Consider the following 12,581-nt stretch of genomic DNA (forward strand, 5'->3'; position numbering starts at 1 on the left):
AGTACACATAACCTTAATGATCCAGTTTAAAATGCTGGTGGGGTTTCAACTAAAAACAACAAACTAGTGGCTTAATGGTGGTAGGGCCTACAGAATAAAGGAATAGGTATGTATGTATGTTCAGATGCAACCACGAGGAGATGTTTTATAGCTTGAAAGCCTGCCTACAACAGAGGGAGAGATGAAAAATGAAAGAGGGCTAGAATGTCACCAGAGAGACCCAGAACATTGCCATTGAGACATATCAGTGGTATTCTCAGGATGGAAGCAAGCTGGAAAAGGGAGAAAGGAGTCCTTAAGATGACAAAACACAGATAATAATTCAGTTTTTCACAGAATCCTATGTTCAGAAAATGCCTATCGAGGCAACACTGAGGACATACATATGCTAGTACAGATGTTCAGAAGGGTTCAGTACCTTAATTTACATTCAGCTTAAATATATTTGCGAGTTTTAGGTGTTATCTTTAAATGTGCTTTATAAAACCAATAGCTTCTCTTTATTATATAAAAAAAGATTTGGAAAATGTCCTAAGGAAATGAATAGGGTGTGTTATTGTTAATTTCCCCTTTTCTCTGTGAAGGTAATGACCCCTGCTCATCCATCTACATCAAGAGCACACACACTGCCTTTTAGAAGGCACCCTGGACTCCTGCATTTGGAGAGCTGTGGAGACGTGAGTACTTTTACGACAGCAGAAACCCGACTATTAGAGAGGAGAACTCAGAGATCAGAGTCTGAACGGCCTCACAGCCTTATTGGAGTTGTCCGGGAAACGGTGCTGTGAAATGCTGTACAAGATGCCATGAACTCAGTAAGAAAAACCACTTTGTGGAAGCCAAGTTAATGGGTAAATCATTAATTCAGGTATCTTTCTTCCTTATTGCTGCTTTTGAAAAGAATACTTGAGGACTTTCTTGTGAGATGTTACCCCTATGAACACCTCGACATATTCTGATGCAACATTGTCGTTAAAAATAAGGATGTTCAGGTGCAATTAGTATATTTGAAGAGCACTTTTAGTTTTGGGATGGAAGGACATTATATGTACACTGATGCTTAGGAAGGAAACTCATTCTTTCTACTTACGTTTATGATGTATTGAGTAAGTGCTTTATGCCTCTGATGCCTGTGGCTTCACTTGTGATAATTGTAAGACCTGCCTTATGCTTTGTCTTTCAAAAGCTATAAAGATGAGTTAGCTGTTATCTAGCGGCTTAATGGAAATTAAAGAATTTTTCCCTTCCCTCCTACTGCAGAGACCATTGCTTCTCTTGATTTCAATGGGACTTTATGCTCTTTAGCTATCAAAGCACATCCCGAGGCCCAGCTATTCAGTTGGATAACCGCATAGTGTCATTTTCTCAGAAAGGATTTTTTTTAGTATGAAATAAACAGGGAGTGTGCCCTTCAGACTTGTGACAAGCCCAGTTATCATTTTTGGTAAGGTGCTGCATGAACAGTCAGCTGTTCCTTTGGGTCTTGTGCTGGGAACAAGGCAGGATATAAATAAAATAATATAAAATAATAAAACGTGTCCATTTTCTAAAAGGAACTGAAGTTAAAGGTATTGCTTGAGGCCCGGGTCATTGTCATTCTCACCTGCTCCAAAACCTGCAGAGCCACATCATTTGATGCTCTGTATCAAAGAGGAAAGCTGCCCTTATACTGAATGCAAGCATGAATGCTTGCCAGAGCACAGCTGCTTCTAGTGCACACTTGCTCCAGAATTAGTCTTCTCCTAAAAGCATTTGAATGGCCAATATGGAAGCCCTGGAAAATTTTTCCCAGATTTTGCAGTATACTTAATTGTTTCTTCATACATGAACACTTGCATTCTTGTGTCAGACATTGTTGTTTGGGAATCAGAGCATTATTGGTTTCAAAACTGAGGGTCGAAAAGGCGATTTCATAGGAGCAACATTTTCCAGTAATCTGTTGGTTTGTTCACAGAAATATCAAGTTAATTTGCATGTACACCAGTGGTTCCCAACCTTTGGGTCTCCAGGTGTTTTGGGCTTCAGCTCCCACACTTCCTAACAGCTGGTAAACTGGCTGGGATTTCTGGGAGTTGAAGTTCAAAACACCTGGAGGCCCAGAGGCTGGGAACGACTGATCTACACTGTAGAACAGGCCTTAACAACCTGTGGCCCTCCAGGTGTGTGGGACTCCAACTCCCAGAAGCCTTAGCCAGCTTGTGCAATGGTCAAGAATTCTGGGAGCCGAAGTCCAAAGCACCTGGAGGGCCATAGGTTGTGCAAGCCTATTGTAGAAATAATGCAGTTTCATACCACTTTAACTGCCATAATTCAGTGCTATAGAGTATTGGGAACTGTTGCCAAAGAATGCTGCTGCCTCACCAAACTACAGTTTTTCAGCCTTTAAAATCTGCTATGACCTCCCTATGATGAATATTTTCTATTCGCAAAAATAAAGATACTTCATTTAAATGTTTGAGTTAGAAGTAACTTTCCCATGTTTTTTGTTGCTTTGACTGTTATGAAAGGGTGTTTCTTGTCCTTCAGTGACAGCAGGCGCTGCAACAACTTTTGCAAGCTTTTTGTTTTCCTCTTTTTGTGGCCATCCTCATAATTTAGCTGTCTATTTACAGAACAGAACAAACAGAACAGAACTTGAACAGAGAGAAAATGATATGCCAAAATTTAAAAATGTCTCCTCAAGAAAGGGAGAAGAAAAAAAAAGGTTTAGCACTATGAGGAATTAAGCTTTACATATTTTTTTTAAAAAAGAAGAGTTGAGAATAAAAATAATTTAATTCCATGAAATCTACTTTTAGATGAAGGCAAGAGCATTCTAAGTAATTCTGTAATGGTCATTATTATATTGCCACTCAGGTGCTAATTGTATCAGGGATTCTTCTGTCAGAAGAATTGTTCATATGGTTCAAATCTGTTGAAATTATAAATGGACTATGACAGTTTTACTCTTCCTGCTTTCAAATCTGCATTTATGGACATATACCTTGAGGTTACACATCCAAAACCTCAACATTCAATTCCAGGCAATACTATATGGCTAAAACACAAGGTAAATGAATGTCAGCTTCCTGAAAAGGTGGGAGAGCTATACTGAGGGTCCATCCAAACAAGGCCAAAATGCAGGATCTGTCTCGGTTTTTATTGGAGGCATCCAAACTATGCCTTTGGTAAACACAAAGTAATTTGGAATAAACCAAGGTTTAAAACAAATACCTCATTAGATTGGGGACTTCCTGACAGGCTCTGGTCTGATGGGTTATTGGACCCGTGGGGACTGACTTCCGGGGTCACCTTCCACAACTCTGGGAGTCAGTCCCCATAGCCACCCCACACCATTTGGGCTACCAGAGCCCAAAGGTGCAGGAGAGTGCCTACGCCTTCTCCACAGACAAAATTCCCCTAAAACTTACGACAAAGGTCCCTGGACACCACAAATCCTCTCCTCGCATCCTCCTGGCATGAGAAAATAACGTGTGAGGAGATGGGGCAGGCAAGAAGGGATTTTTCTCCTCAGGCATCATTTTCTCATGCCAGGATGTGAGGAGAGGATTTATGGTGGCCAGGGACCTTTGTCGTAAGTTTTAGGGGGTTGATGGAGGGCTTTGGGGTGGCTTCATGCCATCCCGATTTCAATTGGGATGGCATGTAGCCAGCCCCCCTCCCCGAAAGCCCAGGGTTTGGGTGGTTAAATCAGGACAAGAACCTGCGCCAAATCAGGTTATTTTAACATGCTTTGGCGCAGGTTTTAGGACTATGTAGAAACACGCTAAGAAACACTCCAGGCAATATGGAAGTTAAGTTTATGGCGTTTTGCAGCACTGAAGTAGCTCAAAGGGAAGGAAATATTCATAAATCAATATTAACAACGTCTTGGCTATATGTAATGCCTTTTTTGGTATGTCTGGTTTTGTTTTATTGTTGTAAATTTTACAGACATTAGCACTCTGTTAAATAAAGGAATGTAGCACACGGAAATACATCACAACAAAACAGAGGCCAACAAAAATAGAGTAAAAAACATCCCCCAAAGCACTGCTGTTGTATTAGAGAAGGGGGAAGAGTCCTGTGACAAAAGTCTGAAAAATTACATTCAGTAGGTGTGCAGTATCAACATTCCAGGCTCTCAGTTTTATATATATATGTATATATATATTTATATATAGAGCTCATCAAGTTTAATGTTTACAAAGAACAATATTGTTACAGATACAATACTATACTTCTGACGCTTTTCAATAATTTCTATTCACCTTCTTTACAGAACAATAGTACAATTTCATATTCTTTAGTACTGTGCTGTCTCTTTTCCCCTATATATATGTATATATATACACACACATACGCACACATACACATACACACACACACTTGCCAACTTCAGCCAAAGATCTCTTTTTATTCCTGGAAGTATAAAGAACTCCCCTTCCTTTCCTCAAAAGCTCAGCACTTGGAAAATCCCCAAAAATACGGCAAATCATAATACAGTTGAGACACAACCATAGGGACAAAATTGTAAGTTAAGAGGCAAAACAACCTTTTTGTAAACATGGTAGCATTATTAAAACATACAAGTAGGCAACTATAATCCTTGTTGGATTTTTGCAAAACTGGAAGTATGTAAAACAAATTGTTCCTTTCATCCCATAAAAGAATGTAAAGCTTCCTTAAAAAGCTGCTCAGGACATCAGTATTTAAACAATTGCATTATTGTTCAGTTTGTATTATCCAATTTCCTTCTTTGTTCTTGGGAAGCCTAGAGTTGGATATACAAAATCAAGTCTACTCTGGAAATCCATTCACAAGAAAGATCACCCTTAGTGCAAGCAGCCAATGTAAATATACAGAGAAATGTTTGTAAGATTTGGACACACAAATATTGCCATGATTTCTGGGTTTGTGCCAGCAGTTTCTCCCATTTTTGCAATCACGAAAATCAACCAGAACTTGGAGAAGCTGTAGTTCAGACTGTAAACCCTAGACATGATGGTCAAATCTGGAATTAGCACAAGCTTATTCCTGTTGGCTGTCCCTTCCTCTTAAATTGAGGCCAAAAGTGTGTATGCTGAGGAAGGACTACAATTATAACACAAATAACGTGACCTTGCACCATTCTTGAGCAAGCAGGACAAACCAGGAGAGGTTAAGACACTGGTGGAGTTTCTCCCACAAATAATTCCTGTCTCTCTAACACTCTCTTGTATCCTGTTATCATGGTGTGCTTAAATGAAGCCTCTTGGGCAAATCTGAAGTAGAAGTAAATCTAGATTTCGAAATATTTGCGCCTTCTTAGAGGCCATTTGTGGAAAAGCTGCTCTGCTTTTGCTAGTTGCACACAAAAAAGTGTGCGTAGAAAGCAAGAATGATGTCCTTGATTGTGTGAAGAAAATTGGAATGAGTAAAAATAGGAACAAAAGGGGGGGGGAGGAAGAGCTGCGGGATTAGTTGCGGCTGTTAGCGAGAAATGGTGGAATATATTGTACTGTGTGTTGTATGCATTATATATTGTACATATAATATCTACACTGAATCTTACACAAGTATGGGAAGATGGGTGGATTATTTATGTGATCTTTTGTGAAACAGGCGTCGATCATGATAAACTCTCCAATTAATCAAGAACCTCAGATTAGGGGCAGACTATTAATACTAACCTAGGATCAGATAACAGCTCTCAAAACTGCCCTAAACTAAAGGGATTCCAAAGGGACTACTGGCCTTAGTCTAGCTAGAAATGAGACAGACACGTAACACTTTAAAGCCATTTGTTAACACCTTGAGAACCGTGCCTGAGGCAGGGCAGGTGCATTACGAAATCACTTTTTGTTCCTTTTGCTATCACTGCACATCTGTGCATCAAGTAGATAATGTTAGTAAGTGCTGAACTTAAAATCTCCACAAATTCAAGTGCTGAAAGCAAATGGAGCCATGTTTGGACCTTGTGGAGGTAGCCAATTCTGTCTTCTGCAGGCCTAATCTATCCCACTGTGCAGCAAGTAGCCAGAAGGATCCTGGGCATTGTTTTGTCTCCAGCCATGGATTGGCTGCAAAGAGGCACCAAGGGGGTGGAGACTGCTCCTTCTTCCCTTCATCCATAAGCTCAACTGGATTCGGCCAAGGCCACAGCTGACCAGTGGCTATGAGATGGAGGTGTACTCAGTAGCCCTCTGATGATGTTGCCTATCAGAGAAGCTGCATCTCCCAGCACGATGTAGCATTTGGGCCTCTTCTGGTTTGCTTGTTGATTAGGTTCATGCCTATTGTACTTCAGCAAAGCTAAACACTTCCATGAATCAAACCTTAAGAGACACATGTGAACATGTACAGTCCAATCCTTTGCAGAGTTAATCCACTTGCTTTCGATGTGGTCTGGAGTACCTAAGGACTGGATTGCAAATTGCCTGTTTGAGATGTCCTGGTTTTTTTTCCTACTGTATATTTCTCTTCTAAAACTATTTGATAAATATATTGTGACGATGTATACAAGTCTTTTGTGAATGAAGAAAGGGAATTGACACTCCTGTCCTATCACTATTTAAATACATTGCAAAATCATTTCTGGCAGTGCCTTATGGGGTCAGGATCCTACAATCTCATGCCCTCCTCCAACACAGTTTGCTTGTATCGTAGTTACCAGAAACGACTCAAGGTTGTATTACAATACTAGTTTCTTGCCTCCCAGAGCTTCTGTGTTTGCTTTAAGGAGTGGGATCCACATGCATTCACATCTAACACCCATGCAGGGTACTGAATCCCAAGGAGTATGCCATTACACATCTATGCAACATGTGTGCAAAACGCACGGCCATGCAACATGCAAACACCCAGCCCCTACCCCTGCTAAACCAGTGTTGCCCTGATTATTCAATTTTCCTATTTTCCTACCCCACAAACAAATATTAGACAGATTCTAGAAGTGTGGCTGTGTTGGTTTGTCACGGCAAAACCAACCAAAACAATATTTTAGACACCTTAAAGATCAAGAAGTGGTGTGTTGTGAGAGAATCTCTTATGAGCCAGAACCCCAAAAGGTTATGCCATGATAAAAGTATAAGTGTTTAAGGTGCCACAGGACCTATACTTTGTGTGTTTTTGCCAAATAATTTTACTACAAATATTACAGTCAACTGACCTCCTAGATTTTAAATACCATAACCAAAATGTTTTGGAATACTCTTTCATTGCACAAATACCTGCAGTAAGTGAATCTACTCTCTTAACATCCCGTTGTGGGAATAACTTTACATATATTTATATATATATATTTATATATATATTTGTATATTACAAAATAAATTAAATTTATACCTTCCACCATTCTAACGTGGTCCAAAATGTAAAAAAATCTGTCTTTAAAAAAAATTAAATACAAAATTTTGGACCAAAGATATGTTATAAGTAAATTGGCTCAGAACAACAGAACAACCTAGAACTGTATGCACACTTGTAAAAAGTAATGAATATCAAGCACACAGTTTTCAAATGTGACAGCTTATTAGCTCACATACACATACACACGCAACATTTTTAAAAACTGAAGTTAAGATCTGACTGCATTCCTTTCCCACCCCCCAGATTTTTCTATTCAATATTTAGAATTTTCTCATCACTCAGTTTTAGAAAGAAACAAGGGAATAGAAAAGCCATTTGCAAAAAATCATGCTGCACTCAAAGGGCTTGGGAAAAGAGAAAGAAACACTTAGATCCCAAGGAGCAAAAGCCCGAAAGCACATCTCCCATAGACATTTTTAGTTCTAGAAGTTTTTCTGCGTGAAATGAACAAACCCTTTTCACAAACACTCTCCCAAAAGATAGGTGCTGAACAATATTAGGGGAGCAGAGTTCACATAAAATATGAATTACTATCGGATTGCCTTCTTTATACATACATTGACTACTTCTAGCTCTTGCAACATAAGATAAACCTGCCAATATCTTGTTAATCACATAAGAATGTTATTTTATCATTTTTCCTATATGGTAAAAAAAATCCAGGCTTTAAATGTATATTCATTCAGCATACTTGTGTTTTTTCTCTTAAATGACATAGTAGCATAAAAGGATGATCTTGTTCAAACAAGTGTGTGTGTACACGTGTGTGTGTGTGTGTTAAATTGTAGTTATTTTCAGTTCTGTGAACAATTACATAAACTTTAGTAGTAAAAAGGTGCAACCAAAAATGTCATCTTGTACCCAGCAGAATGAGAAAAGGTAAGAAAACAGAGCAAGAGAAATGTTGCTGCAGACACCAAAACGCAGCACACGAAAACACCACAATTAATGAGGAGAGAAATGTCCATGCACAGCTGTGTAAGCTTCAGATGTAAACTGGCTGTTCCTGTGCAGTCAAGAGTCTGTACATGGCAGCAGGCATGGTCTTCATGTGAATCTGGAAGAAGGAAAGAAGACTCAATTTAGGGCTTCCCTGGTGGGTTTTGCAAAATACCAACAAAAAATGTACTGCCTTTCCACAAATAGAGCACCTTCTCCACCTGCTAGTTGTGCCCCGCTTTCCCACCAAAAAGGGAGTCAAAATGGCTGACAATGCAGAAAAAACAAATATAGTAGCAAAAGATAAACAATGGTTGAAATCCTGTTGGTGACGTATACACGTGCATAACTCCAGGTTATGCACATGCATGCATGCCTTTTTGTGGGGACATTATGCAAGGAGATATTCAAGAAGGCCGACATCCAATCACCACCAAGACAGCTTTCCAACTTCTGGGTTGCTGCCATCATCATTTAGAGGAGGTGTGTCAACAGGAGAGAGAATCAGGCAACACTTGATCCAGGTGAGGTTCTGCAGAGGGATTAAGTTGCTATCCTGGCTCTCAAATGAGTTGTTGGGGGTTCAAGAGAGCAACCTTATCTCTCTTCCTCCTATTTGCCTCCTTTCTCCCCAGCCAATGGTCATGGCAACTTCTCTGGGGTTTGAAACTTGTATTGGCGGGAGAGAGCAACTTATAGAGTGCTATGCAGAGTGCCCAATGTGGAAGCATGGCACATATGAAACACTGCATGACACAAATGTTGCTGGAATAGCCTACTAATACACATCAAATATTTAAGAAAACCCAAGTTTGCTACAGGGTTAAAAAACCCAACAGATCGTAAACCAAGCCAGAATCCTGTATAGGAAGTATAAATGTAGAAGCACAGTTGTTACAGTGCTACACATTAAATTCTGGCCCAGCGTCCCCAACCCCATTTATGGGGAAGCAGCTGCTGTGTTCAACAAGGATCTGTTCCCGTTATTTGGGAAGAGGCTCATTTCTATTTCCAGTCCCTCTCATAAGTGATCTCCAATGCAATAGAGAAGGAGATACTTATAACAACTCTTCTTGGCACTGCAGATCCTTCTAGTGAGGATAGCAGCCATCTACTTCCTAATCAACAGGGTAACTAACCCCCATTGATAACAGCAGCTTCTACCCAAAAAGTGGGTAGTGATAGACTTTCATGGTCCCTACATCGCTCCTAAACTAGTGCCCATGCATGCAGAGACCGTAAATCCATAATAGTCATTTTAGGTTATGCATTTCTAACTGCCATATAACAGACCAACCCCATCATCAGTATTTTAACCTAAGACACACATAACCCTATTTCCCTCTAGCACACAGTATACAAACAAAAGGAAACAAAAAAGATTTGAAAGAGAAAACCCAAGTTGCAACTGACCAATTCTGTAATAGCTCAGCACACAATGGGCAACCACCCTCTGAAACCTCCTCATGTTAAACCTGTACACACATTAGTTTAAAACAGGGATAAAGAAAAACTCTCCTGCCAAATGTACCAACCTACCAGAGTGGTTGAAATGGTTCAGTGATTCATAGAAAGGACAATACAGGGAACTGAAGGGCACAGGAAATTGTTTTTGCCATAAAGAACTTCCTCCAGTAGGAATGTCTTATGAGCAGAGTTTCACTCACATGAACTTAACTCAGACATTAGGGAGGATTTTCTACAAAAGTGTCGTAAGGATGTGTTCTGCAGTGGCTCCAGTCCTTCCTAGAGGGCCGTTCCCAGTTGGTGAAGCTGGGGGACACCTGCTCGGACCCCTGGCCATTGACCTGTGGGGTCCCGCAAGGTTCCATTTTGTCCCCCATGCTTTTTAATATCTACATGAAACCGCTGGGTGAGGTCATCCGGAGTTTTGGAGTGCGGTGCCATCTCTACGCGGATGACACCCAACTCTACTACTCCTTTCCACCTAATTCCAAGGAAGCCCCTCGGATACTGGACCAGTGTCTGGCCGCTGTATTGGCCTGGATGAGGGCGAACAAGCTGAGGCTCAATCCTGACAAGACAGAGGTCCTCCAGGTCAGTCGTACGTCTGATCGGGGTATTGGGTGGCAACCTGTGCTTGACGGGGTTGCACTCCCCCTGAAGGCGCAGGTCCGCAGCTTGGGGGTCCTCCTGGACACTGCGCTGACACTTGAGGCCCAGGTGTCGGCCGTGGCTGGGAGGGCCTTTGCACAACTAAAACTTGTGCGCCAGCTGCGACCATACCTCGAGAAGTCAGATCTGACCATGGTGGTCCACGCCTTAGTTACCTCTAGACTGGATTACTGCAATGCGCTCTACGTGGGGCTGCCTTTGAAGACGGCTCGGAAACTACAACTAGTACAACGATCGGCAGCCAGGTTTCTAACTGGGGCAGATTACAGGACGCGCTCAACGCCGCTGTTTAAAGAGCTCCACTGGCTGCCATTTATTTTCCGAGCCCAATTCAAGGTGCAGGTTATCACCTACAAAGCCCTTAACGGTTTGGGACCCACCTACCTTCGAGACCGCATTTCCCCCTATGAACCCGCACGACCTCTTCGCTCGTCGGGGGAGGCCCTCCTCTCGCTTCCACCAACTTCGCAGTTGCGGTTGGTGGGGACGAGGGAGAGGGCCTTCTCCGCCGTGGCCCCCCGGCTGTGGAACTCGCTCCCCAGGGAGATTAGGCAGGCCCCTACCCTACTCTCATTCAGGAAGAGCCTGAAAACTTGGCTATTCCAGAAGGCCTTCGTTGACTGATCCTTGTGGGATCATGTTATTTACCTATTAAGCAGTAGACCCTCTGGATTGTTTTTAGGATTCATTCAGCACTTTAAGTATTACACCTGCTGCATAATTATCCCTCCCTGATAACTTGATATTACTTTGCACCTTGGCCTGGATCTTTTGACCCAAATCGGGATCTTAATATTATTGTGTATATTGACTTTTATGACTGTTTTTAATCATGTTGAAGTTTTACTGCTCGGTTTAATGTTTTATCTGATTTGTGCTGTCGTGTCTGGGCATGGCCCCATGTAAGCCGCCCCGAGTCCCTCCGGGGAGATGGGGCGGGATATAAGAATAAAATTATTATTATTATTATTATTATTATCAGCTGACATTAATATTTTCACATCTCTGCAAAGACTGTCACATTCACTAGGACTGAACTTGGGAGTTTAACCAAGTTGTTAACAGATGTTAACAGGGTTGTTGTATGTCTTTCGGGCTGTGTGGCCATGTTCCAGAAGTATTCTCTCCTGACATTTCGCCCACATCTATGGCAGGCATCCTCAGAGGTTGTGAGGTATGGATAAACTAAGTAAGGAAAGGAAAGAATATATATCTGTGTAGAGTCCAGGGTGTGGCAAGAGTCCTTTGTCACTGGGAAGCCAGCATTAATGTTTCAGTTAATCACCCTAATTAGCATTGGAAAGGTTTTATCTCTTGCCTGGGGGCATCCTTTGTTCAGTCATTAGCTGCCCTCTGCCCTCAGAGTGTTGGTTCCCATCTACTGTTTTGATTTTAGAGTTTTTAATACTGGTAGCCAGATTTTGTTCATTTTCATGGTTTCTTCCTTTCTGTTGAAAATGAACAAAATCTGGTGATTAACTGAAACATTAATGCTGGCTTTCCAGTGACAAAGGACTCTTGCCACACCCTGGACTCTACACAGATATATATTCTTTCCTTTCCTTACTTAGTTTATCCATACCTCACAACCTCTGAGGATGCCTGCCATAGATGTGGGCAAAACATCAGGAGAGAATACTTCTGGCACATGGCCACACAGCCCGAAAGACATACAACCCTGTGATCCCGGCCATGAAAGCCTTCGACAACCCAGATGTTAACAGATCCACCAAATGGGAGTCATCATGGTGTGTACACTTATGTTAGTCTTTAGGGATTTGGGACTACATTTAAGTGCAATCCTCACCATGGGGCTAGTTGTTGTTTATCTTTGGCCATTCATTCCTCCTCTCCCTGGCTCTTCTTCCTTATACTTGCAGTACTTTCTTCTCTCCATCAATAAAAAATCCTTATACAATAACAAAAAAGGAACTGGTGCAGGTGATGGTATGGCAGGAATAGTTTGAGCCAGCTGGGGCTTTGTAGTCCACTTTAATATACTTGGTATAGGCAATACATTATTGAATTGAGGAGATCTGAATTCCAATCACTGTCCATGGAAAAATTCACCAGGTAACTAGTAGATATTGTGTAGAATGCTGACAGAGCATAAAGTTCTGCTAGTATACCTCTGTCCCCAGTGTAACGTCACTATATAGGGCCAGTATGCCCCCCCC

General features: G+C 41.4%; 2 protein-coding genes across 12 annotated transcripts in view; one reads left to right on the forward strand and one right to left on the reverse strand.

Annotated features, from left to right (window-relative positions):
- The window catches only part of entrep1 (endosomal transmembrane epsin interactor 1), a 48,936-nt gene extending 37,563 nt beyond the window's left edge, over positions 1-11,373 (forward strand). Inside the window, exon 11 of the mRNA XM_016991024.2 lies at positions 585-11,373. Coding sequence (XP_016846513.2) covers positions 585-788 — 204 coding nt within the window. The 3' untranslated portion in view covers positions 789-11,373. The remainder of the gene's footprint in view (positions 1-584) is intronic.
- apba1 (amyloid beta precursor protein binding family A member 1) overlaps positions 3,876-12,581 on the reverse strand; it is a 130,152-nt gene continuing 121,446 nt past the window's right edge. For all 11 annotated transcript variants that reach the window (XM_062971977.1, XM_062971975.1, XM_062971979.1 and 8 more), the window contains one exon: positions 3,876-8,386. In XM_062971977.1, the coding sequence (XP_062828047.1) occupies positions 8,315-8,386 (72 nt within the window). In that variant the 3' untranslated portion in view covers positions 3,876-8,314. The remainder of the gene's footprint in view (positions 8,387-12,581) is intronic.

The sequence above is a fragment of the Anolis carolinensis genome, chromosome 2 (assembly GCF_035594765.1).
Source record: "Anolis carolinensis isolate JA03-04 chromosome 2, rAnoCar3.1.pri, whole genome shotgun sequence".
Classification (NCBI taxonomy): domain Eukaryota; kingdom Metazoa; phylum Chordata; class Lepidosauria; order Squamata; family Dactyloidae; genus Anolis; species Anolis carolinensis.